The 27,467-nt window shown below is 45.6% G+C and overlaps 1 protein-coding gene across 2 annotated transcripts in view; it reads left to right on the top strand.

Moving 5' to 3' along the window:
- Window positions 1-27,467, top strand: part of GATB (glutamyl-tRNA amidotransferase subunit B) — a 94,430-nt gene that overhangs the window by 57,184 nt on the left and 9,779 nt on the right. For both annotated transcript variants that reach the window (XM_002815216.5, XM_009240372.4), the window contains 5 exons: window positions 406-519; window positions 3,234-3,318; window positions 4,307-4,351; window positions 6,679-6,868; window positions 19,383-19,516. In XM_002815216.5, coding sequence (XP_002815262.3) covers window positions 406-519; window positions 3,234-3,318; window positions 4,307-4,351; window positions 6,679-6,868; window positions 19,383-19,516 — 568 coding nt within the window. The remainder of the gene's footprint in view (window positions 1-405; window positions 520-3,233; window positions 3,319-4,306; window positions 4,352-6,678; window positions 6,869-19,382; window positions 19,517-27,467) is intronic.

Here is a 27,467-nt window from a genome sequence, read left to right as displayed (position 1 = left end):
CCTTTCCTCCAACTCAGCTCTGACACTTTGAAAAAAAACTTCCGTATAAAACTGCAGAGTCAATCTCCATTTTAATGGTTTTGTTTTTCTTATTTAGCACAAAAAAATTAGATCTCTCCAGCTGGCGAATCTAAAACTTCTCTTCCGTATGTGCATAAGCACACACATCTGTGTATGCTCACATGTACAGGCACACACCATAGATGCCTCAGGACTGTAACCCCTCTTGAGTGGCCAAAAGTAGCAGCCATGTACTTCAGAACCAACCGTGCCTTCTCTGAAGTTAGGCTGCTGTAACTAAACAGCAGGTAGAGTTAGATGCTGCTTCCTTTGACACTCCCTGCTTTTAAAAGACCATGTCACCTCAAAGAATTTCTAAGGAGTTGTTTTTTTCTCTCCTTCCAGAGGGCCAGTTGAGAGTGGATGCCAATATATCTGTGCATCACCCTGGGGAGCCTTTGGGCGTTCGAACGGAAGTGAAGAATCTCAACAGCATCAGGTTCCTGGCCAAAGCCATAGGTGAATGCCAGCTGCCGCTTCTAGTGTCCTTCTTCCTATTGTTTGTCTCTTGCTGGGTATCAAACAACCCAGAAACTTAGTGGCTTACACAAGAACTACTTTCGTTTTCACTTGTCCATTCTGCTTGTCCTGCGTTGGCTTACTCATGTGGCTATGGGAAACCGGCAGGCCAGCTGAAGCAGAGGGTCCGTGGTAGTCTCTCTCACACCTTGGGGCCTTGATGCTGATGTCTGCTGGGCTTCTCCATCCATGTGATCTTTCTTCATGCACTTGCCTAACCTTGGCTTTCTTATGAGGCAGTGGGAGCATTTCGGGAGGATGAAGGCAGAAGTGAGTCCTAAGCTGTAGACCTCACACAGTGTCACTTCCAATGTGTTCTATTCAAACTAGATTGAGGCCAGGCACAGTGGCTCATGCCTATAATCCCAGCACTTTGGGAAGCCAAGGTGGGTGGATTGCTTGAGGCCAGGAGTTCAAGACCACCTGGGCAACATAGCAAGACCCCATCTCTATAAAAAATTAAAAATTTAGCCAGGTATGGTGGTGTGCACCTGTAGTCCCAGCTACTCAGGAGGCTGAGGTGGGAGGATCACTTGAGTCCAGGAGTTTGAGGTCGTAGTGAGCTGTGATCATGCCACTGCCCTCTAGCCTGGGTGACAGAGCAAGACTCTGTCTCTAAGACAAAAAAAGAAAATTACATTGAATTCAAAGTAGACTTGAGGGGAAATTAGACTCCACCTCTTTATCAGAGGATCCACAAAAGACTGTGGCTATGTTTTACCATTTACTACCTTCTTTCTGACCAGCTTGAGATTTACTAGGTCATGGTTATTGATTTTAGATTGACCATGGCTTGACCTAAATGGTCATTATGTTTTCCTGCTTTTTATATTCTTTTTAACTGCTAGATTATGTGCCCATGCAGTGAAGTAGTAGTCTTTCTGGAGCACACACTATGGGTATTTCATTGATGATAAATGTATAATAACTAAAATAGTTTAGCAAGATAAATATCTGGGCAGTTCCGTAGATATAGGTAACTGTGAATTCAAGGGGAGGACCTCAGAGGACTAAAAAGATTTTTTAAGACCAAAGCTATCTAGAGAGGAAGAGGGAGGGATAGAGTTTGAAGTGCACCCCTTCAAGAGTGCACAAAGACCAAGACAACTGAATCTGTTGCCAAAGTTTTGCTGTAGCCAAAATGTTTAATAGAGCCCTGGTCTTGTCAGGAAAAGTATTAGAAACAGTACAGAAAACATGATTCTAGTCTTGTATTAGACCTTATTGTCCTGAACCTGAAGTGAATCAACCAGCCTCAATGAAGACAGTCTTCAGGAAAAAGGCATTAAAGTGGTCAAAGGGTTAGCTTATGGGAGCAGAGAGGGAAGGGGTAGGCTCCCATATGAAGGGAGACTAAAGATGGTGAACTGTTCTGCCTCTGGAAAGGGACATAACCCATGTTCCCAAAGCCGTGAAAGGTTTGAGTCAGGGAAAACCCTTATAAGCCAAGTTGGTGAGGAGGAAGCCTGGAACAAATGGAGGAAGTTCCACCTCCCCCTGTAGGTAGTAGTGGGCTGGGACCCATTATTTTAAGAGGTGGGGATGGTAACCTTAAAAAAGCAGCCTGATTTTAGATAGAGTCATCCACGAGTTCTGAAGGAGACCCCTAACCTCCTGTCCTATGAAGAACTCTTTGGAGGATCAGTCTGAGGGAGAACTCTCCCTGTGGTCTGACTCAGAGTGGAAGAGCCAAAGCTTTACTACTGTGGGTTCAATTCTCCAAGCCTGTGATTTTTTCCACCACGTTTTTCTCCCTATGTCAGGCGATTTAGCCATCATCTCGTGTCAACCAAAGAGATCACTGGAGTTGGGGAGAGATGGGGAGCAAAAACTAACACGTTTTGCTGTTGCTGCCTCTTAGCAGCTCAGATAAAAGGGTTTAGGTTTGGTCAAGGGAAGGTAGTACATGGTGGGAGGGAGAGTTAAGGTGGAGGCTCAAGATACCTTCATAAAGCAGCTTAGCAGGCCGGGCTCAGTGGCTCATGCCTGTAATCCCAGCACTTTGGGAGGCCAAGGCAAGAGGATTGTTTGAGACCAGGAGATTGAGACTAGCCTGGAAAACATAGTGAGACCCCATCTCTCAAAAAAAAAAGCAGCAGCAGCTTAGCAATTCTGGTTGTGTTTTGATTCCCACAGCCTCCCTCATTTGATGGTGAGGTGTGGATCCATGGATCTTAATCATTCGGGGCCGTGGGTCCCTCTGAAAAGATAATGCAAACTCTGGATCCTCTCTCCAAAACCTGCACATATGCACATAACTCACACTTTGTATATAATTTTGGGGATACCAGAGCCTTTGAAGCCCATCCCAGGCTCCCAGGGTAAGAACCCTGGGTAGGCAGCAATCTCAGACCGAGATATTGGGCCCAGCCCCACTTCTGCCAAGTCATGTCATCTGCATGGGGTTGCTTAATCTCTCTGAACCTGAATTGTCTCAACACGGAGTGAGCCTGCCTTCCTAAGGCCCTTTCCAACACCAATATTCTACGATGGCAGTGAGAAGGAAATATAGTGTATAAGGGAAGGATTATTATAAACAATCTTCTTGATTTTTTTTTTTTACTTAAAGATTGAGAAGGGTTGTTTCTAATTATTGCTTGACTGGATGAAAGGTATAATCAAAATATGATGCTAAATTAGTGTGTTTTTCCTAGACTATGAAATTCAGAGGCAAATCAATGAACTTGAGAATGGAGGTGAAATTCTGAATGAAACGCGCTCATTTCATCAGAAGCTGGGGTGAGTTCGCATTGCTGAGCATCCTGACCACAGCCAGGTGGGGTGCGAGAGGGCTGGGCTCAGCCGCTGACCAGACATGTGACCTTGAAGGAGGCACTTAGCATCTCCACTCTTAGGTTTCCTCATTAGTACAATTAGAAAAGTACTGTACCCTTCACGCCTGTAATCCCAGCACTTTGGGAGGCCGAGGCGGGCAGATCACGAGGTCAGGAGATCGAGACCATCCTGGCTAACATGGTGAAACCCCGTCTCTCCTAAAAAAATACAAAAAATTAGCCAGGCATGGTGGCAGGTGCCTGTAGTCCCAGCTACTCGGGAGGCTGAGGCAGGAGAATGTCGTGAACCCAGGAGGCGGAGCTTGCAGTGAGCTGAGATGTCGCCACTGTACTCTAGGCTGGGCAACAGAGCAAGACTCCGTCTCAAAAAAAAAAAAAAAAAGAAAAGAAAAGTACTGTACCCTATAGGGATATAATACACCCTAGGGCTGCTAGGAGACTTGAAGTGACCCAGACTGTGCCCAAGGCCCTTTCCTTCTCTGCTTCCAGCTTACCTGCCTTGTGGCAAGAATTTTTACTTCCTTAATAATCTATCAGACCTTTCCCAGCTGAAGCTAGAGGCAGAACAGAGTGAAGACCTGGTTGTAGAGATGCCTTATTTTTGTTTAGATAACTTGGGCCTTAATTTTCTCACTCAGAATTTTGAGCACTGTATACTTAAAGCAGAATACTGAAAAAAGCTCAAAAGCCGAGTTTGAGCTGGCTGAAAGCTGGATATATTGAAGTCATTTCTTTTTGAAAAAAAACGATCATTCTGTACATTTCGCTTTCTTTATCATTATTTTTTGAATGTATTCATTTATGGTTTCCCCATGGAAGGCCACAGAGTTTGATTTTGCCTGTGTCCCTTATTGGTAGGGGAGCCCTTCCCCGCGTATAGGCTGGCCAGTGCTGCTTGCAATGTTTAATGTTTTCTTATTTAACTATTGCAGGTGCACCATGTCAATGAGAGACAAAGAAGGAAAACAGGACTACAGGTGGTTACTCCTTATAGCAAAATACCGCTATATATCGGGGTCTGGGGCGTATTTCAAGTTCATTTAAAGTTCAACATAATGATCCTGAACAATTTTTAGAAACCACTTTTTGTCATTGTTGTAACATGATGGGACATCTAGACTTCCTCTTTGATATGCATACCGAGAGAAGTACTAGTTTCTTGATTTGGTAGCCTCAGAGTGCCTTGTTTGACTGATTCAGCTTTTGGAAGAACTTGTTCATCCACTTCTGTGTCAAAGCTGTCATAGTTGAGCTAGGAGGATGGCTGTAGAAGTTGGGGCCTAGGCTGTTCTTATTCTAATGTTCGATAACCGATTCAGTAATACGCTGAATGAAGCTCCTTGAGAAGAAATGAGAAAAGAGATGTTGATAGTGTATGTTGATGGTAGTTCCCTTGAACCTCACATGATGCTATTTCATGATAAATTAAGTTGAACTACTTAATATGAGACCCACAAATAAAGCAAATACTAAGAACAGGCATAAGATAACTTGAAACTTTTATTTTTTTCTCATTGAGTTTAGCAGGTTGAAGTTTTAAGTAACAAAGTTGTGAGATCAGCCACCTTTCCTCTGTGAAGGGCAGAAAGATGCAATGTAGCTATTATCAATGAGGATCAAAATTTGCATGTTTATGTGGGAAAGAAGAAACTCATAAACGCTTAGCGTGAACCTCATCCCAAGAACTCCCATTGTGTGTCTGCTAGAGTCAAAATTATTTTAATTAACCGTGAACTTCCCGGGTGAGTCTGTTCTCCCAGGGGCCCACTTTATTCCTGAGCGTTGCTCCCTGCCCTGTTGGTGCGCCTTCCCCTGAATGTGGAGTCCGGCTTTCCATCCGCCCGTGGCTTCAGCGTGATGCCTCAAATGATAGTGAGCTGCAGGAAGCTTCCCCTGGGTTTCCTCTTGCTCTCAGAAGCCAGACTAACTCACAGAAGAGATCTGGCAGTGAGCCGATGGGTAGCATGTGCTTCGAATCCATTCCCTCCGAACCACCACTTCTTCTGAATACCCTGCTTTTTCTACATAAGCCCTTTGACAAAAATGGGCAGAGAGAAACCATTAGTGCTGGACGAGAACAGAGGGAGGGACATCTTGTTTCATAAGATTACGTGCAATGGTGCAGCTTCGACACTTAAAAAAATTAATTCCCTTCATTTTTTAGAGCAGTTTTAGCTTTACAATAAAATTGAATGTAACGTCCAGAATTCTCACGTACTCCCCCTCCCCACTGTCCCCACAGAGTCTCCTGTTAATGTGCCACAGTAATGCAAGATGTTCATTTGTTACAATGATGAAACCAATCACACTTCCTTATTGGGTAGAGTCCATGGTTTACACTAGGGTTCCTTGTTTGTGTGGTACATTGTGTGGGTTTTGACATATGCACAATGACATGCATCCACCATCGTGTCACACTGAGAAGTTCCACTGCATGCCCTGTGCTCCACCTCTTCATCCCTCCCTCCCTCTCCTCCAGCTGTCACATTTTATTTAGGCAAAATCTATTCATTTCTTCTGTTTCTCAAGGGTAAATTTTTTTCCTTTCATTTTTTGTTTATGTAAATGCTGCTAAAAATAGTAGAAATGTTGAAATGGGGGGAAAGTCATCTTTCCTTCTGATAAGCAAATTGTTCTCATTTGGTCCTGTTTTTTCCAGCCTGTGTCTTTATGAGACATAGTCCTGCATGCATATGGATGTTTCTGTCAACAGTGGATCACGTATGCTACAGGAGTCTCATTAGATTATCATATGGCATTTTTACCATCCCTTTCTTGTTCAGACATGCTTAGATACAGCAATGCCACTGTGTTACAGTTGCCTGCAGGATTTGGGACACTCAGCAGCCTTGGAGCAGTAGGCTACTCCACATGGCCTATGTGTAGTAGGCTGTACCATCCAGGTTCATGTGAGTGCACTCTGTGATGGTCCCATTATGAAATCACCTAACGACACATCTCTACGAACATATCCCCATCATGAAGCAACACACAACTGTGGACACAATTCCTGATGAACTGTGGAATGAATGATCCACAGTTACAAATCCCAGTGTGACTTCAAGCCTGTGTTGTGCTTCTTTCACTCATCTTATTTATAAGCATGGAGAGGGGTGGGTTTGGAGGTTTTGACACTTATGCAATGGCTTCCCTGGGAAACAGAATTGACATAATAGGACATTTGAAAATATTTGCAAGTAACATGGCCTCTAAACACAGAAACATTCATATTACTGGGGGAGGTTTTGTTTTCTCATTAATCCAAGTACTCCAGATTCAGGTCCCGTCTCCTCTGTCTGCCCAGGTTCATGCCAGAACCCAACCTGCCTCCCCTGGTGCTCTACGACACCACATCTCTGCCCGCAGGTGCAGACCCACAGCAAGTGATCAATATTGACCAGATTCGGGAGACACTTCCGGAGCTCCCCAGTGTGACCCGAGAGAAGCTTGTCCAACAGTATGGGATGCTGCTGGAACACAGCTTCACTTTGCTGGTAGGTATTGATCAGATGCCAAGAGCATCCCGGCTCAGCAGATGGGGCAGTTCCCTTCAGAGACCCCACCACACGCAGGCTGCCATGGGCTCTGAGTGGGGTGGGCGTGTTTCTTGGGTTGTACTATAGATGCTACTGAGAAGAATAAGATGTAGTAACCTTTGCTCACTACCCTTTATGGTAAATGCTCCTCATCCAACCAGAAGATGAAACATAATCTTGTGTTAGTCATTTCTTCTGTGTAGAAATGAACGCCTGACCACAGCAGCTGTGGAGACTTCTTAAAGACTGTCCAAATGTTATGGATGAGTTTTTCCCATGTGTCTGAAGCACAAAAGAAAATCAATGTATAGGGTTTCTGGATGTCTAGCTGTATCGAGCCATGACAGGGCTGGCAGGATGTTGCGTTCTCAAAAGCCAGCCAGTTGTTTTGCCAATTTCAGAAGAAAACATTTATTCCACATGAAATACTAAAAACTCTGACTAAAAGTATCAGTCCTTTGAGGCTTGAGGCTGCCTCTGACGTGGCTGGTAGAGAACCTGACACTGTCGAGATCTGCTTAGGGATTTTCCATCCTTTTCAAAGCTGCCTGGGGCTTTGTGGTTTTCTTTGTCATGGCAGCATTAAAGTGATGCGGCATCAGTGAGGGTAGCATTTTGTCACAGTTGTTGTCGTCTTGTCTGTTAGGAAGGAAGTGGGAAGTTTTGTTGCTGCATCTTCCAGGGAATCAGTATATGCCACACCTATCTTTTGGGGCAGCAGGATCTGTGGAAACTGGATTTTTGCTTTTTGGATGGCCAGTCATAACTACATTGGGATGCTGGAGTATACCTATTTATATGTCTATTTATACACTTCCAATAACAACATCCTAGCATTTACAGTACAACATAGGCAGTCAGATGCATGTGATTCTCTCTTCATCATCCATAAATCAGCTACTTGGAGAAGCAGAGTTGGTCACTGCCTCCTGTGGGCTGCTGTTTGATCTTCTTACCTCTCTGGCAATTATATCACTGTCTTTTAAGTACTTATTAGTGTATGTTGTTCAGCATCTTGAAGGCAAGGACTGCTTCATCCTCTCTGCTACTCAGCACAGATGAGCACAACATTAGCAGTGCTTAATGCCACACTTTGACTATGACTGAGTCAGTCAGCATTCCGTACAGAGCACCTCTTAACCCAAAGCCTCTTACAATTCATGTATTTTTCCTAGGTTGACGTAACAAAACTACGTTTTAGTCTTATACATCTTCCCCACCAGCTTGACCACTTGAGTTTCCAACCTACTTGAAATAAACACTGAATTCTAGTCCTACCTTTTATTACTATTTGTGAAATTACACAGGAGATGGGAGGAAGGGACCAAGACTATCCAGCCTCAAAGATTTAAGTTACCTCCCTCCACTCAGCAGGAGCCCAAGCCAACCCTTTGAGGTAGTGTATGATGAACCAAGAAATGGCCAAGGTTTCTTTGCTCAAAATGTGATTTCATAGAGAAATTGACTATATATAACATTAATTTGTGTGTGTGTGTGTGTATTAGCTGTCTCCATAAGAGAGTGAAAGAAACTTTCAGAATCTCTCCTCAAGAATACAGCTGTTTCTGTTCAAGGCACTGTATGAGAATCTGTGCCCCCTTCAGAGGGCATTTCCATAGGATTGTTACTCTCGGCCGTTGATGAGGGGTGATGGGGACAGTGCCTGCCTCACCTCACTAAGCATAAGCTCCATGAGGGCAGGGACATTTTTGTATTTGTGTTTGTGTCCTTGTCTTTATTCATGGGTCCTGCATGGTGCCCAAACCTAGTAGGCCTTAAATAGGTGTTTGCTAGGGGCTGGCAAATGAGTGAGTCTATATTTTAATAGTTTAAAGGCCTGTATAGGGAAACCTACCTTCAGTTATTTAGTTCAGCACTTTTTTTTTTTTTTTTTTTTTTGAGACAGGGTCTCAACTCTCGCCCAGGCTGGAGTGCAGTGGCATGATCTCGGCTTACTGCAACCTCTGCCTCCCAGATTCAAGACATCCTCCCATCTCAGCCTCCTGAGTAGCTGGGATTCCAGGCATGCACCACCACTCCTGGCTAATTTTTTGTATTTTTAGTAGAGACAGGATTTTGCCATGTTGGCCAGGCTGGTTGAACTCCTGGCCTCAAGTGATCCGCTTGCCTCTGCCTCCCAAAGTGCTGGGATTACAGGTGTGAGCCACCACGCCTGGCCTGGTTCAGCACTTTTATTAGCATCTTCTGTATAGCACGTACTGAGACAGAAACAAAAGATTTTTTTTTTTTTTGCCTTCCAAGAATTTATACACACACATGCACACACACACACACACACACACCCCACTACAATAACCAGCCCCCAGGACAGATTACACTAGATAGATGGATAATGTAGGATCAGGGCCCACAAGAGGTAGTGGTTAACTTGATTGGAAAAAAAAAAGAGTGAATTTTTTGGCCATTTTTGAAAGGACTTTTTTTGATACCTTAAAAACGTCCTTATTTTTATGGCTTGCAGATAATGTATTGGGTGATTAGTATTTTTCCTTTAAAGGGCTAGTACTTGAAATTTCCAAGATGAGTGAGATTAGAATGAGATAGGAATGGAAAGAGAATGATTCAGACAAATTGTTTTCCTGAAATTAGGCAGCCTGAGCCCTTTATGACTTTGTAATCATTGGAAGCTGCGTTACTCATAACATACCCGAAAATGATATGTTCATGTTTTTTCCTGCGTTCATCAGAAACACAGCAGATTGCTGAGAAGGGCAGATGCACAAATCTAATGAACCATCTTTCAATTTAAAGAGCGCCCAGGAGTATTCATTAAATAAATAGCAGTGGTGGAGGTGTGCTTCGCAGAGCTGCAACTCTGTGCTCCGTGTCTTTGGATTGCTTATTAAATTAAGCGTTATGCGCATGCCCACCCCCACGCATACCTCACCCACAAATGATGAAAAACTTCAGAATTTAACTCTAGTCTTTAATTTATCTTGTCATTTTATTGTGCAGTGAGCACCAAATTATTCTTAATATTTACAGAACTCTAATGTTATACTTTAGCGTCTACCACACACAATACCTGACACAGTAGGTACTCCATGACTGGGTGGACAGACGGGTGAGTGAATGGGATGTTATCACAGCACACAGGAACATCCTGGGAGAAGCAGTGTTCCTGATAAAAGCATCCCTGTTTCCAAAGGTCAGGTATATAAACCATGCTTTGACGACCCAGAGAATCATGGGGTATCTTGCCCCACCTAAAACTTCAGCCTATTTAGCTAACCTTGCTTCTCTAGCTTATGTCAAGTTGCCTCAATTTCATATATATATATATGAAATCGATTTTTTTTGTTTGTTTGTTTTTGAGACGGAGTCTCGCTTTGTCGCCTAGACTGGAGTGCAGTGGCGCGATCTCGGCTCACTGCAAGCTCCGCCTCCCGGGTTCACGCCATTCTCCTCCTCAGCCTCCCGAGTAGCTGGGACAGAAATCAAGGCAACTTGATTTTGTGTGTGTGTATGTATATAAACATATATGTCAAGGCAACTTGACATAAGCTAGAGAAGCAAGGTTAGCTTTTCTCTATATATAAATTCATATATATTATAAAACACATATACAGAAATATTTATGATTATAAAATTTATTATAAATGTAGGGGCTACAAGTGCAATTTTGATACACAGATATATTGCATAGTGTAAGTCTGGACTTACAGTGTAACCATCACCCAAATCATGTACATTGTACCCAGTAATTATTTGTCATCCTTTATTCCCCTCCTACCCTTCCAAGTCTTCAGTGTCTGTTATTCCACACTCTGTGTCCCTGGGTACACGTTTAGCTGCCACTTATCAGTGAGAACATGTGGTATTTGATTTTCTGTTTCAGTGTCGTTTCACTTAAAATAGTGGCCTCCAGTTCATCCATGTTGTTGCAAAAGACATGATTCCATTCTTTTTTATAGCTGAATAATATTTCATTGTGTAGTTATACCACAACTTCTTTATCCAGTCATCCTTTGATGGACGCTTACGTTGATTCCATATCTCTACTATTGTGAATAGTGCTGTGATAAACATTTGCTTGCAGGTATCTTTTTTAAATGATGATTTCTTTTCCTTTGGCTAGATGCCCAGTAGTGGGATTGCTGGATTGAATGGTAGCTCTATTTGTAGTTCTTTAGGGAACCTCCATACTGTTTTCCATAGAGGCTGTACTAATTTACATTCCCAGCAACCGTATATAAGTGTTTCCTTTTCTCTACGTGACCTCATTTGTACAGATTAAAGAATAGAAATGTTGAAGCTGAAATCCAGGCATTAGGATTCTGAAAAAACGAGAGATTCTAATAGCATAACAAGTTTTTCTCTGAGTCAGTATATCAGTAGTAGTTATTATAATAGAATGATCAGAATTATATGCATGTGCATTTTTCTTAGCAAAATCCTCCCCGGCTGATTTCTGTGGGTCATCTCTTCCTAAACTCTGTGCTTTACTTCACTCAGAGAACATAAAAGCATTGTAGCCATTTGCCTAAGCAGCCTAGAAAAGGCTGCCTGCTTCTAGCATGCTCTGCAATTCACATTGTACGACTTTTTAATCTATTCTTACAGCAACCCTCTGAGGCAGGGACTGCTGCTCTCCCCATTTACAGGTAGGGAAATGTAACCTCTTTGGTTCAGTAACTTCCCCAAGCCCGTATTGGAGTCACATTCAGATCATGCTGACTTCAAGGCCCACGCTCTTCATTCCTAAGCTCTGGTGCCCGCTTGCATATATAATGTGCTATAATGTCAAACAGAAATAATGTTTTTAGTTAATTGCTGTTTGGGGTCACTTTTGTTTCATTAGTGGAGAAAACAGTTTTTACTTATGTTAACATTCATGCCACTAGCCTTTTGTGCAGCACAATCACAGAACATAGATTCATTTAAAAGTTTTTACCACTCCTATTGGTTTTTAAGATGCCAGACTGCCCTATAAATAAACATAAAGTGCCATCCACTAAATTTAGTGAAAATCAGTCAACGCCAATGAAAAGCAGAAATCATGTCTATTTTCTAAGTGAAAAAATAAAGTTAGAAGAAAAGTAATATAAGCTGTCCTCTGCAGCTTTATTTATTTTGTTTCTTAAACCTTCTGCTGGAGGCCCTTGAGTCCTGTCTGGATCATTGGGAAGTTCCAGGCACGGTGACTCACACCTGTAATCCCAGCACTCTGGGAGGCCAAGGTGAGAGGATCACTTTTGGCCAGGATTTTGAGACCAGTTTGGGCAACAACATAGTGAGACCCCTGTCTCTACAAAAAAAAAAAAAAAAAAAAAAATTTAAATTAGCCGGGCGTGGTGGCACACACCTGTAGTCCCAGCTACTCGAGAGGCTGAGGTGGGAGGATTGCTTGAGCCCAGGAATTCGAGGCTATAGCGAGCTGTGGTCGTGCCACTGCAGTCCAGCCTGGGCAACAGAGAGAGACCCTATCTCTAAACTTTAAAAAAAGAAAAAAGAAACTGAGAAGTGTCTCCACGTAGGGCAGAGTTTGTGGCATTTGTGGCTTGATTTTGCCTGGTGCCTCCTGTCCTTCAAGACTGGCACTTAATAGGAACTTGGTAGGAAGCAGAGATGAGCTTGCAGGGCCCTGGCTGTGCATGAAGTCAGTAGATGGGAAGATTTGAAGCTCATCAGTGAGAGATTTCAGCGAAGGAAGCCAGAGCATCCCGAGTTGAGTCTTTCTTGAGGGCCTGCCACCCTGACTGCAGTGCCGGATGCTAGTTCCAAATGTCAGTGCTTCAGCTTTTCCATGTCTCTCCAGAGCAGTCCTACAGGGCATTGAGCTAAAACACTGACTCGGGGACAGACACCCTTGATTCCACATCTGACCTCTGACACTTCAGAGCTAGGAGGGCTCTGCAGGGTAACCAGAGCTGTTTCCCTCCCCAGCTGAAAGAGAGGGCGATGACTCACTTACCCCAAAGATGACAGACACAGCCAAATCTTCATTGAATCTAAAAAAGCCTAAATATAGCCAAGCAGACTCCCAAGAATATGCCACCAGGGAGAAGAGTGTTGACACCAAGCAACGCGCTAAAACAGTTCATTGAGAGCCACGAAAGGCAGGGCTGTAGAAACATCCCACATGGCCCCAGTGAGACTGTAGGAAGATGTACTTGCGAGCCCTCGAATCAGCACCCTGGGCTGCCGTATGCTTGTGTTTGTCTTTATAGTCAGCCTCAGGATGTGTCATCTTACTTACACAACTTCATTCTCTCCAGCTGGTTCTTCCACTTTTAAAATCATAATCCTTTGTTTCTGACATCATGGAAAAGGTTAAGGTGTCTCCAAGGGACAAAGAAACAGAAAAGATATCATGACTACAGCTGGTTGTTAAGTGGATTGTTTTTCAAGAATTTTCCTTTAAGTGGCTAGTAAGCCAGAAATGACCAGGTTTGCTTTCTGGATGAATTGCCTATAAAATAATTTCCCATGATAAATATCTGTATATCCCATATGTAATACTACTTTAAAGCTAATAGTATCTAAAAACATATTGACTGGTTTTAGACTGGCCAGACTTACTGAGGTGCAGAGTACTCACCTTCTAACTACTGTTGAAGGAAAATCTATTTGGTCAACATCGTCAGGCACCGTATTTCAGCTCCGTGCAATTTTCAAAATTGATTTCATTCTTCATTTTATAAAAATTGCATCCAGTGCTTGCTAGCTTAAGGGTGCTTTTATAGTGACTCTATACACTAGAAAAATAACCAATGTTTTGTTCTGGTGAAGTTGAATAAAAGGTGTATCATCTAACTGTACTTCTGTAACACCAGCAGTTCATTTCTTTCGGATGCAAGGGATGAGGAGCTTTCAGAGGGGAAGATGCTCTGGGCTCAGAGCCGTGTGACACCTCAGGATCCTGCCCAGTAGGGAGACAGTGCAGGGAGGAGTAAAGTCCTGAGTGCCAGCCTTGGGGACCCACAGGGATTCTGTCCCCAACCCATCCCAAAGCCCAATTTCCTGTGGAATAATTTCCTTTTCAGGATAAATAAATATTATTTCAGGTTTCAGGCAGATCTTGGAGGAAAGGAGCAAATCCTCACTGCCTCTGTTGCTGTTTTTAAGCTCCAGCCAGAAAGCTCCTATTGAGAAACTCAGGTTCCTTCCGTGTGGGGACGATTTGACAGTGGTGGTGTTAGGTGTGTTGGAATGTGACTACAATTGGAATTGATTTCTTGACAACACACTGCCTGTGTCCCATTCGTGCAGATAGTCTCTTAGCGGTGCCAGTCTGCTGTCAGTTTGTAGTACCTGAATTATTTGGATTTTGATTTTTCGGGGGAAATTGTTATTCCCAAATTGGTTTCCTTCAGCATCTCCCCTGGAGTTACTGCATCTCAGAGGATGTAAAGTCATTTTCACGTTAGTCTGAATATCCCCTGAATGGAACTGGTGCCTGAGTTGAACTCAAGATCTGTCTACTTTCTAGCTTTGCTGGGAACATAGCACAAGTGAAATGGTTGGGACCAAAGTTTTGCTCAGATTTTAGGGGCTCCCAAGCCCTGCTGGGGAAATGACCCAGGAATGAAAATTATGGTCACCAAAACAGGGCCCTGGACCCCTAGTTCTGTGTTCCTTGGGAGAACACACCCGTGGTGTTTGTGGGTCCATTTCAGAGCCTCTGCAGATCCCTGTATTCTTGCCAGCAGCAGAGGAGGTTCTGCATTGTTCTAGCTTTCTCCTGACACTCTTAAGGAGGGGGGGTTGTGTTTCCTGTGCCAGCCTCACACCACCAATTAACTTCCATTTGTTTTCTCCACTGACGAGGCCTCTCTAAATGAGTAATTTTTCTGTTCACAGGAGCACTTGCTGAAAGATTTTTGCAGCAGCTTCTTGTTTCTGTGAAAAGCAGAAGGGGCACCGATTCCCCTGAACCCACCCAAGCCACCACCCCACTGAACATTCCAGTCCTTAGCCTTGCCCTGACGCCTGCTTTCTGGCTGAGAGCTTTCGCTGTCCTGGGCCTCTTTGCTTCATTGCCATCCCCAGCACTAGCATTTGGTGTTATTTTCAGGGCCATTTTTTTTACATAGCTGTTGTATTTGAGTTTTGTTTTTCTCACTTTATAAGAATGACCAAATCCACAGGAATAATAAAACAGCAGAGCCTGCGTTGATACGCAGGTGATGAGCCTTCTCCAGCATCTGCACAAATGCTCAGCAGCTGCTCACCCCAGCACCCCCGCTGCAAAGGGGACGGATGCAATTCCAGTGTGTGCCTCTGTAAAATGACGCATTGTGACATGGGAGAGCCTTGTCCAGTGGAAACCCCGTGGTTCCATCTGCAGATGTAGAGCCTCTGTATAGTCAGCAGTTCCCATCACAGGCATGACCTGCCCAGTTAGGTAGGAGTTACCCTATTAGAGGAATTAGAATGCAATAATAAATAAAATACAATATGCTTAATTGGTATGAGAAATAACAAGATTTGTCTTGTTCAGGATTGTGCAGTGTCCAGGTCTGGGTGTGCTCGCAGGAACTTTTCTGGGGCAGCAGTAGTGTGGGGAGGGGATGCAGAGGCAAGGCAGGGGGCAGGAGAGGGGCAGAGGAGCTCTGGCCACCCTCCATCCCCAGAGCCCAGTATGGCCTGTGCAGCGGGTGTGCAGCTGTCTTCCTTCCTGGTCTGGGAACAGGTGTGTGTCATGCCACAGCTGAGTGCCACGTGGCCTAGGTGTACACTGGCAAAGGCAGAAAGTAAACCTGCCATTTTCACCTTCTGATTTCAAAGTTAATTTCCTTGCAACATTTTTAATATGTTAAGAACCTTTGAACAGCTGGCAGCTCTCAAATAAAATAATGGAAGTGTGGGAAAGCGCTTTCTTCAGATGAGCTGGCTGCCTCCCATTGTGCCTGGCACTCCTAGGTGCTCAGTTTCGGTCCCAGGCAGGCAAAGACCATGACCTTTTCTTCCTCAAAGGCAGTGCCATGCAGAGGTTAAAAGCACAAACTGCAGAGGTTTGGTCCTAGTTCTAGTGCTCTCTTGCTGTGGGACCTCAAGTTAGTGCCTCGTGTCCTCATCTGTAAAAGTCCTGAGAGCGCTGAGCTCAGAGGGTTGTTTTTGGGATGAATTGAGGTAATGTGGAGAGAGTGCGTAGACGGTGCCTGGTGCCCATCACCGCTGCTGCTGTAACTGGTTATCACTGTCCTCAGCAGCAGCAGTAGCCTCACGCAGCCACCCCACAGGGCCTGGTTCTGAGCTCTGTGTCTAGCAGATATTTAGCAGATACTCTTGAGCACCTTTGACTAGCCCAGAATGGCTCATCTGGAGTCCCTTGTAGCTGTTGGAACGCTCCCTGTCACATAACCAGCTGTTCCTCAACTTGCATTCTTCTGGGCTGCTTTTCCTTCTCTGAGTCTGCCACTGGGCAGCTGGCTCTATCAGGTTTCCTTCTCGTAAATCTTCTCGTAAATAAATATAGTCCACCTCGTTTCTGGCCTATCATCAGCTTCACAGGGTGTGTGACTTAGAACAAGAAATGCAGTTGAGAAATCAGCCTTCGTCCTATTCCAACTGGAGAGTCTTCCAGCATTTGCATTCGATCATCTCTGAAGGTGGGATACAGAAGACCGCTTCGAGGCAGGTTGCTCCCAGGGCCTAGTGCAAGGTAGACTGAGGTTCCTTCCCTGAGCAGGCAGTGGCGGTGAGCAGGTCCCTCTGCTTTGCCTCACACCAGCATTGATCACCTGACAAATCATTAGTAATCAAGGGTTCCTGTTAACGTCTGAGAGGCGGAGCCAGTACTGGCTCTGGGTGTAATTCATTGCTTTGGGAAATTTGATTAAAATGTGAAAAAGATGCTTCCCAGTCATAGAGCTGTAGAGACTGTCAGGTATTATACAAAAGACAGGACTGCTCATGCCTGCTGCTTTAGCCATCTCTGAAGGAACAATTAGAGTCGCAGTCAGCCAGGTGACTTGACTCTCTGTGTCGCTGAAGTTGCAGTTCTGTTGCATGTAGGGTAGGTTCATCCTGAGTCGAATGCTTGCTTGTTGCTTTTGAGGAGGACATTAAAGGTCCCCTAATGCTGTGGCCTTTCTGCATTGCTCTTCATATGATTTTTATGTAAGGGAATTACCAGCTCACTGTTTTTCTGAGAAAACCAGATGGCTGCACTGACATGTTCACCAGAGACTCTGAGATTCGTGCCAAGCTTATTAGCATTTGCCAATCTCATGGAAAAACTAAGAAGACGAGGAAACCAGAATGTGTGTGTTTCTTCCCTGAGAAGCGGCTTCTGCTATGAAGAGCAGAGCGGGCAGCCCATGTGCAGCTTTTATTGATCCATCATTCCCTGGGTGGCTGCAGCTCAGCCTCCTTCAGCCTCACTCGCTATAGCTCACCCCATCACCACCACAGATTTTCCTGTCTGCTTTAAATTGTGAACTGAAACTATGTATCCCCTAGTGAAGTACAGTTCCAGCTCAGAGAGGCTTCATCACAGCACTGACATGAAAAGACAAACAGAAATCTGACTTGCCGTGTTATCCATCCAATAAAAAAACCACTCAAGGGTAGAGGAATAGATATTCATCACGTCCCAGCAACTCAGCCAAGCCTGTGAGTTTAAGTGCAATATTTCTAGGTGGATTTAGAAAACCCTTTCCCTGGCAAAGCAAAGAGTTCTCCTGACAGCTCATTTTACCAGTGGGCCAGCCTGTCTGGGTTAGAACAAAGGGAATTCTGCCCGTCTGATTTGGGCCAGATAGCAGTTTTCTGCTTCCCCAGTGATTTGTGTACTATTGTGGAAGTTTGAATACTTTTCCATAAGTTAAGCAGAATTTCCTCTTCAAGTTGCCTGGCTCTGCCTTTATCTGTAGTCAAGCTTGGGCTGCCGAGGTGGCCTCTGCCCTGATTTAGCATGAGCAGAATAATAGCACTGGCTTGAAAAGAGATTCAAGAGATGATTACAGGATTATTCAGTAGGCTTGTCACCAGAGAATTTATTTGTTACAAAGAACATGTAGGGTTTTTTATTATTATGGAATTTCTGCTGTGCCTGTGTGTGTATTCCAGCAGCTACAATAGCTACACTTGGAGAGCACTTTTGTTAGTATATCTTGCTTGTTCCCAGTATCTCATTTTTTCCAGAAAATTCTTTTGGTTAATGAAGGGTCTCTGAAAGGAGCAGGGGTAGGAGCTTTAGGTGCAGTGTGACCTTAAAAGGATTATTTCAAGAAAAGTGTACTTTGATTTGAATTTCTGTGGGTAAGGGAAATCTACTGCTTAAAATGTATACCCTCTGAATTTGGAAATTTCAGCCTTCCCTTTCTGAGCAGCACAGTTTTTATTTTTCTTATTGAAATAGTAGGGGTGGACTTAGCTAAATTTCTTGATTGTGTCGAAACTATCTGAGCTGGCAGCAAGCTGTAGTATAGAACCTGGTAAGTGCCTCAGGGCTGGTCATATGCATAGTTGTGGCAGTTGCAGTATTTAAAGGTGAACATGGTATGATAAGAATGTGCGCTCGTGTGTGATTTCCAACACATACGTGCTGATGGGAGACATCAATTCTGTCTGCTGATATTAGGTTGGTGCAAAAGTAATTGCAGTTCTTGCCATTGAAAGATGGCGAAACTGCAGTTACTTTTGCACCAACCTAATACTGAGCAGCTGCCATGGCCCAGCATGGACTTAGCTGTAGCTATATCGTGAACAGGGAGGGCACAGCCCTGACTCGTGGGGCTGAGAGTTCAGAGGGGGAGAAGTGGAGTGGTACAGTCTTGATGAAACAAGTCTCTGGCTGATCATTTTCCCAGAACACAATGAGAGGCAGGGCCTCTTGTACCTGGCCCAGCTCAGAGGCTGGGAGGCTGCTGCCTCCTCCACCTGTTATTAAGTGGCCTAAGTGGGTCACACATGTGCCCATGTTCTCCCTCATTTTGAAAACATTTCAGAACCATTCCTGCCTACTTCTTGTCATGATATGAAAATCAGTACAGGTATGGTCCACTTTTGATTTTTCAGAGGTAGAATATTCTGTTTGTTCTTTCTTGATTTTGCTTTGTTTTTTACCCTCTTTTCCAGCAATTACTGGGACTTCAGCAGAGGACAGGCCTGGAAAGAAAAGGGGCATTAAAGTCAGGCCAAACATTTTAGGCCCAGTTTACAGCTCAGGGATGGAGATTGCAGGTTACACACAGCAAACACGGAGAAAGCAAGTGGGTTTGGGGATGTGGAATTTCACCGTCCCTCTGGTCTGCAAAGTCAGGGCTCTCTAAAACGTGTTTATCCTTTTGAGAAAATGCTGTGAAAATGCACAGTGACAGTAGTAGAGTAGTTGTCCTTAGCTGAAAGTGATCAGAATTTTCTGGTGACATCTCAGGGTTTAGCAAAGAAAAAGTGGCTGTCTCAGAGGAGGCAAAGGGTGACAGTTTCAGATTTGCCTTCAGAATGCTGATCTTTCATTTTTGGGGAGGCTTTATGTAATTTTCTTTTTTTTTTTTAACAGAACGAAGTCGGCCTACTGGAGTTCTTCCAAAATGTGATAAAAGAAACTAGGGCAGAGCCAAAAAAGGTGACTAGTTGGGTCCTCAACACTTTTCTGGGCTATTTAAAGCAACAGAACCTCGCTGTCAGTGAGAGGTGAGTGAGGTCTGGGATTTCTTTCTTCCTTTGTGATGAGCTCTGTCCAGAAGTGCTGGAAATAGGGCAGGTCCATTTTTTGGCTTCCTCTGTTCTCCCTCAGGATATCCTGACATGACACAAACATCCCCTGTGGATTCCACATTCTAAATATGTTCTCTAGCCCATGTAAAAATGTGTTTATTCCTTCAAATCTGTGACTGCGCACTGTGTCCTCTGCACTGTGTCAGAGGCTGGGGGCACGAAGATGAATGAGACAGACATTTACAAACTTGTGGAGGATACAGATCTGTAAGGAAATAGCCACCCCAGGGTGATCCTGTCATGCCAGAAGCATGCACGGGGTGCTGGGAATGCACAAAAAGGGAAGTTGAACAGAGGCTGGGGAACCAACCAGGGCTCCCCTCGGGAGGGGACGTTTGAGCCATGCCCTGAAGCACTAGGGGAGAGTCGCCCCACAGTGGGAGGGACAGATCATGCAGACAAAGCAGAGTGCAAAGCTCAGAGAGCAGCAGCACAGCAGGCTCAGGAACGCCAGAAGCTGCAGGGGCCGGAGGCAGGCAGGTGGGAATGGTGCGGACAGAGCCGCGGAGGTGACCAAGGGCCACCTGGAGAACTGTGTCTGCCTTTATCACCAGCTCTTGACAGCCATAGACTACAAGCTCATGCCAGTTTCACACTGAGGAAATGCAGTGTGTTTCACTCAGCTCAGGCCACTAGAACAACATTCCACAGACTGGGTGGCTTCAGCAACATGTCTTTCCCATGATTTTGGAGGTGGGGAAGGTCCAGGATCCGGGTGCCAGCTGATGCATTCCTGGGTGAAGCCCTCTGCCTGGCTCGCAGATGTCCTCACATGACAGGCAGGAGTTGAGGGGTGAAACAGGAGGCGGGGAGGGAGAGAAGGCCCTCCAGTCACTTCTTATAGGATCCCCATTCCCACTATGGGGACCACACCCTCGTGACCTCTTCTAGACCTCATTACTCCTCCAGGGCCCCATCCCCTAAAACCATCGCGCTTCAATGCAGGAATTTGGGGTGGGACACAAATACTCAGCATCTGAGAGCAGACTAGAAGCAGGAATTCCATTTGGGAACCTCTTTCAGGAATGCGGATGAGAAATGCCCCAGGCCTGAGCCAAGGTGGCAGCGGCTGGGCTGAAGTGAGCTAGGCCAAGTTGAGAGCAATGATCTCAATTGGCACAACTTCCAGATTTCTTGCTTGGGCAGAGGTGAAACAGAGGGCAGACTTTTTCAATGTAGGAGGAGCTAAAGGAAAAGGAATAAACTTTATAGGCCAGGGGTGAGGGAAGATGCCATATTCCATTTCAGATGTGCTGACTTCGAGCTGCCTGCAGGACAGACGTCACCCCCACGGGGCTAACCAGTAGGCAAGATCTATGAGTCTGCAGCTGATAAGATCTTGGGGAGGTTTGCAGTTGAGAGTTCTCTCGTTGGTTCATTATTCAGCTCATGTTCACTTAGCCTCTGCTGTGTGCTAAGGTCTGTGCCCAGCATGAGAAGCGCAGTTCCTGGGACAGACACTGGCCCTGAATCAAAGAACAGGCAGCCTTGAAGCTGGTGGCTACAGTCAGTGACAGGGGTGCTCTGAGAGGGGAAGAAGGTGGCAGCTAAACTAAGACCTGAGGAGAGGATGAGCAGGGACAGGCCAAGGTTGACAGGGAAAAGTGTTCCAGGCGTGGAGAAAAGCACGTGGAGAAATCTGAGGTGAGTCTGAGAGTTTGGGGAATCCAGGGACACAGCACAGCGTAAGTGGAACATGGACTCAGCAGCATCTGTACTTAAAGCTGTTGGACAGATGAGAACTTTCAGGGAGGGTGCAGCATGCCAGGGTGGCTGGGGAACGAACCTGAAGCTCTCTAGCCTTTAACTGGGAAGCGTGGGCAGAGAAGGAAATGGAGGCACGATGGCACAGAAGTAGAAGGAAAACCAGGAAACCGGGGGGAACTGGTGACACAGAAGCCAAGGGAAAGGCAAGTTTCAAGAAGGAAAGAATGGGCAGTAGGTGTCACTGTGGGGCATCAGGAAGAGAGTTCCTGGGGGTACATAGGCAGGCAGGTAGCAGGGCCCTTGCAAGGTCCCGGGGCAGGGGGAGCCCAGGCTGGGTGGGTGTGTCGTCTCAGCAGCATCCTGGGGAGTGAAGACAGACAGATATTGACAAATAACTCCCAACAGTTGTTTGCTCAAATAAGTTAACTCTAGATGGTGTCAACTCCATGTTCAGCCGCTGGATATGAATGCACACATCCATGTGTTAGTGTGGCCCGGGTGTTAGTTCCCTTCCTGACTCGGCTGCTTGACTTGAATGAGTTCCCCTCTGACCCTCAGTTTCCTCACTGTAAAATGAAAATGGCAGGACGTGCCTCAGAGAGCTTTTGAGGGGAAAATTCACAGTGCCCGGCACGTTGTGGGCCTCGGTGTTAGCCACCTTCTCTTTGCCAGGGTGGTGTGCTAAATACCAAAGCACCTGCCACCCTCCTGAACTCCTGTGGCATCTGCTGCCTCTTTGTCTTTGTTTTGTTTTGTTTTTTAGACAGAGTCTCACCCTGTCACCCAGGCTAGAGTGCAGTGGCACGATCTCTGCTCACTGCAACCTCCGCCTCCCAGTTTCAAGCAATTCTCCAGTCTCAGCCTCCTGAGTAGCTGAGATTACAAGCATCTGCCACCAAACCCAGCTAATTTTCGTATTTTTTCAGTAGAGACAGGGTTTCACCATGTTGGCCAGACTGGTCTTGAACTCCTGACCTCAAGTGATCCGCCCGCCTTGGCCTCCCAAAGTGCTGGGATTACAGGCGTGAGCCACCGCACACGGCCTGCCTCTTGGTCTTTCATCCCTGTCCTCTCGGGCTTGGCCTCTCCATTCACAAATTCTGCTGTTGGTGCTGAAAATGCTGTGGTCGCTCTGTGGAGGCAGGAGCTGTGCTGAAGAGTTTATGGATGGGATACAGCTCTACCAGAGCCTTCAAGGCTGGACAGGATTTGGTGAGGGAGAGGGCAGTACCTACCTGGAGCCCAGGTGCAGGAATGGCAAAGAACTGGCATGATTGGGAAGGAGAGGAGCGTAGCTGGCAGGAGCAGAGGGTGGAAAGCAGCCAAGAGGTGTGGCTGTGTGCAGAGCCAGAGCTGAGCCGGAATAGGGAGCCTCCGGAACATCAGGAGGATTCAGCCGTGAACCCATCAGGTGCAGAGCCCCACTCTGCGGTGTGTGGGGGATGACGAGGTCCTGGTTCTAGCCCCACAGGTGCTGTCAGCCTCCTGGGTAGGACTAGAACTTACGCATCAGAATTTTAATTCAAGGCAGAATGGGATGCTTCCAGTGTTAGAAGTAGACACAGTGCAGTGGGAACAGAGAGGAGGGAGATTCACACCAGGCAGAAGATTCCAGGAAAGCTCCAAGAAGATGAGGTGTTTGTGCTTCTGGAGGAAATAGAAATTTCTTAACTTTAAACTTACATTTTTTCTATGTTGTTAGTTAAAATGTATGGAATTGCTGAACTTTAGTCCTGGAAGAGACCTTAGGGATCTTCAGCTCTTTCATTTAGCAGATGAGGTAACAGAGGCCCTAGGAGATAAAGGTGACTTGCCTCAGATGGCACAGCCACAAAGACTGGAGGCCAAGTCGCCCGGCTTGTGATCGGCTTCTTTATATGTTGGTCTGTGAAGTTAGGGGTTTAACAGTCATTTTGGTGGCCTCTAAAGGAGCTGACAGATAAATTAGCCTGTTGAGTGGAACTGGAGCCCCTGGTATTTACCCAAGCAGTTCACAAGCAGTGAAGTTTTAAGAACTGAAGGGTACCCAATTCTAAATAAAAGTAGGCTTGGTTGTTCCAAAATCAAGTAAAGAGGAGGCAGGCAACAGTTCTGTTTTACAGTTTAAATGGAACAAGGACTGAGAAGCCAAAACCAAACCATAGCAGCTCTTTTCCTACACAGTTCCAAGAACGTTTAGCTGGACTAATATGCTAGGCTACCCATAGAGCAAACATTAATTAATGAACAGCCTCGGCTACTAGGGCTAATGTTTCCAGAGCTTAGAAGGGCAGTAGTTGCAAAACTAGCTATAGTCTCATAGTTCCTTACCCAGGCAAGGAACCCAGGTAGAGAATGATTATGTGAATTAGCATTCATCTTTAAAGACCTCTCAGAAGACTGATGTTTGAAGGGTCCAACCTCTTGTTGAACTTGGCTTTTTAATTGAGTATATTGCTTGAAAGGTTGGTTTATTTGGCTAACAGCTTCTGAATTATGAGTAACAGATTTGGTTAGTTAAGAAAGTGGACATTGTGAATTTCCTGAGCAAGTATTTTGTGGTAAAATTAGGCAGGTACAGCTATCCAGTTGTCCAAGCCAGTTGAGTGCCCCAATGTTTCAGGTGAGCTGCGGGCAATAATTCCTGAGCACTGGAGCAGGGAAAGATTTTAAACCAAGAAGGGACTGGAGACAAGAGGAAGATGTGTCCCACAGCATGAAATGTAGGATAGCATCCAAGGATGGGCTGCAAGCATTGGAAACCTGTTGAGCTCACTGTGGCCAGACCCACAGCAAGTCAGAAGTGGTGGTGTTGGGAATGCAGAGGGAAGGATGGCTGTAATAATGTTTGGAAGGATCACTAGGATCTGGTAATAAGGTACTAGATTTTTCAGGGAGTAGGTGATGAATAAAGCAAAGACAACATGATAATCTGCACTCTGGTACCTAGAAGCATGGTGCTGTCATCATTGGAGACAGCAGATGGGTGGTGGGAAATGCAGAGGAGCTGGTCTGTGAGGAAGACAAGTTTGGCTTAGGATAAGGATTGGGAAACTATAGCATGTCAGCCTCTGGCCTGTTTCTGTAGAGCCTGTGACTAAGAATTGCTTTTACCTTTGTTAAAACAAAGAAGTGTATGTGACAGAGGGCACTCACCAAGCCTCAAATATGCGCACCCTAGCTCTTTCCAGAAGTTTGCCGTCCTGGTTTAGAGCACATTGTCTGGGTGTGAACGGGGCCTCTCAGGAGGTGGTTGACGTCAGCCAGGGAGAGAAACGGGACCTGAGGCAGCAGCGGCAGCCCTGAGCATCCTCCTCACGGCTAGGGGTCAAGTCAGAGGACCCAGCAAGAGGGCACCGGAGCCACCTGGCATGAACTGGCAAGGAGCAGCAGAGGGACAGGCAAGGAAGAGGAGGAGATTCCAGAGGCCCAAGAAGGGGGTTTCACAAGAAGCTTATGGTGCAGCCCCAGGAGTCAGGGTGCAGCGGGATGGGGAGAAGCTGAATGTTTGGCCACAAGCGAGGGGGGTGATTTTTAAGAGAAGAGCTTCTATAGAGGGGTAGGCACGGAATCCAGATGGCATGTGCTTACACAGGGTGGGTAGTAGCCACTGGTGCTGGATTGTTATTGTTAAAATAAGGCAAGAAACTGGGCAGACGCAAGTGACTGCAAGGTCAGCCAAAGGCATTGTCAAGACAGGGAAGATCAGAGCATTTGTGAAGCTGTGTGAGACTGAAGCCACAGGACACGGGAAACCAGCATCTTTGGTTCGGAGGAGTGGAAAGAGTGGGGTTCTGAGCAGGGGTGGAGGGGTTGTTTGATGGAAGAGGAGGAGAGTGCCCTAGAAAATTCTCGACCGTGGCTCAGCTGATATCCTTGTGAAATGGGAGGTGAGGGCATGTGCAGAGGAGGGGAGCAGAAGGGGGCTGCCTGGAACAGGCGCTTGGTGGGATGCCAGCTAGGGGCACTGCGAAATCCATGAGGTGAACACAGAATCCTTGTGCGCAGCAGGTACCACCTGGAGGCGCCAGGTACCACCTGGAGGCCCAAGTCCCAATGTCTTCCTTCTTCTTGCATCCTGTTTTAACAGAAGCAGAGAAGGTGGACTTTGGGCCTGAGATAAGCTTGGGGATTGGGACAGGCAGCACGGTTCACGGGGGGTTGGGGGTGGTTGTAGAAGCATCAGCGTTGTCTGCTCTTATCCAAGCAGGAGATGGAGCTGTGATCCTGAATGAGCTCTGAGGGACTGGACAAATTTTGGAGCTTTGAAAGAGCCCCTTTCCCCTCCTCTGTCGAACCGCAGCCTCAGAGAATGGGAGGGAAAAGAGCAGCACACAGAGCTGAAGGCCGCGGTATCAGTTTCTTCTTCAGCGGAGATGCATTCACTGTCCGGAACCAGTATTACCTGACAGCAGCAAATTAGTAGCCTGTGCTGCTGCTGCCATTGCGTGTCGAGTCTGAGGGTTTATTTATTTAGCCGATGAGTAGGGTCTTTCAGGGTCTGTGTGACAGGTACTGATCTTTGTCATCATCTGACTCAAGTTTAGCCCTGGCATATGTGGAATTAACATGTGCAGTCTGCCAGACATCCCTATGGGTATGAGGAAGCCTGTGACACAAATATGATGACCTACTGTGTGACAGGCATTGTAGGGACAGAAAAGTGTTGGAGAAATCCCAAGTGTGATTATGTCAGTGGAAAGATTTTGTAGTCTAAATTTATGACCCAACTGATGAATTAAGGTTCTTAGATGAATTTCTCAAAGGCGATGTTATTTTTAGTTATTTTGTGTTCCTTTTCTGTCCCTCTCCACCCCTACATCTTTTATGTCATTGCTGCGGTCTGAATCTTCAGATCCTCCCCCAAATTCCTGTGTTGAAATCCTGACCCCTAAGGTGACGGTGTGAGGAAATAGGACCTTTGGTGGACGATTAGGTCGTGAGGGAGGGGCCTTTATGAATGGGATTAGCACCCTCATCAGAGAAACTTCTGAGAGCTCCCTCGCTCCTTCCACCACGTGCGGACACAGCAAGAAGGTGCCACCAGTGAGAAAGTGGACCCTCACTAGACATGGAATCTGCCAGCACCTTTATCTTGGACTTCCCAGCTTCCAGAGCAGAAATAAAGTTTCCATGGTTTATAAGCCACGTCGTCTTTGGTAGTAACCTGTTAGAGCAGCCCAAACAGACCAAGGCAATCATCAACTCGTATGGGGCTAGGGACCTTATCTTTTGCACACTGAAGAAATCCAGTTCCACCTCAGTGCTTATTATGGGTTCTACACACAGTCTGCATTCTAAGATAATGGGCCATTGTATTTTCTAGGATTGCAGAACATCCAGGCAACCCACGCTTTTAGAAAAACCAGCCTGCCTTTTACTTGTTAGTAAAGGTGGGAGGTTTATTAGTTTGTTTAGCAGCCCGCTGCCCCTCTTCCTTTTGAGGTTTAATCAGGGTGGTTCACAGATGTTCTGAATGCCAATTTAGTAGCACCAGGTATTCTCCAAACCTAAGTTTCACTTGGAATTGCCTTTTAGTCATACTTTGGGATAAACAGACACTTAAAGGATGATGGGCTGCCTCAGTACATCAGCTGTTTTAAGTGGACAGCCCCTATAGGGTTTCACTGCACTTGAATTAGAGTACAGTAAGTCACCTGGTTAACACGCACTCCATTGGTTTGGAGCCCGGGAAATCGGCATAGGGACTAAGCTGCAGTTTCCTTTGTATTTTCTAAGCACATCCAAAGAAATTAATTGTGCATGATGGGAACCAAGACTTAAATAGAAGATGTTTTCAAGTGGCATGAAGCATTTCAGAAGCCCTCATTTACACAGTGTAACACTAATGTGCTACTGATGCCATTCCTACCTTTTTAAAACCAGTCCCCAAATGATCTCAGATAGACAGCATTTCATGAGCCTAGTTGCTGTAAATACAGGTTGAGTATCCCTAACCTGGAAATCCAAAATGCTTCAAAATCTAAAACATTTTGAGCATTGACGATGATGCGCAAAGGAAATGCTCATTGGAGCATTTCAGATTTTAGACTTTCGGATTAGGGATGCTAAACTGGTAAGTATAATGCAAATATTCCAAAATCCAAAAATATCCAAAATTGGAAACGCTGCTGGTCCCAAGCATTTCAGATAAGGTATACTTAACCTGTATTTAGAAGTC

Source organism: Pongo abelii, chromosome 3 (genome assembly GCF_028885655.2).
Source record: "Pongo abelii isolate AG06213 chromosome 3, NHGRI_mPonAbe1-v2.0_pri, whole genome shotgun sequence".
NCBI lineage: Eukaryota > Metazoa > Chordata > Mammalia > Primates > Hominidae > Pongo > Pongo abelii.
This window is presented reverse-complemented; position numbering and strand designations above follow the sequence as displayed.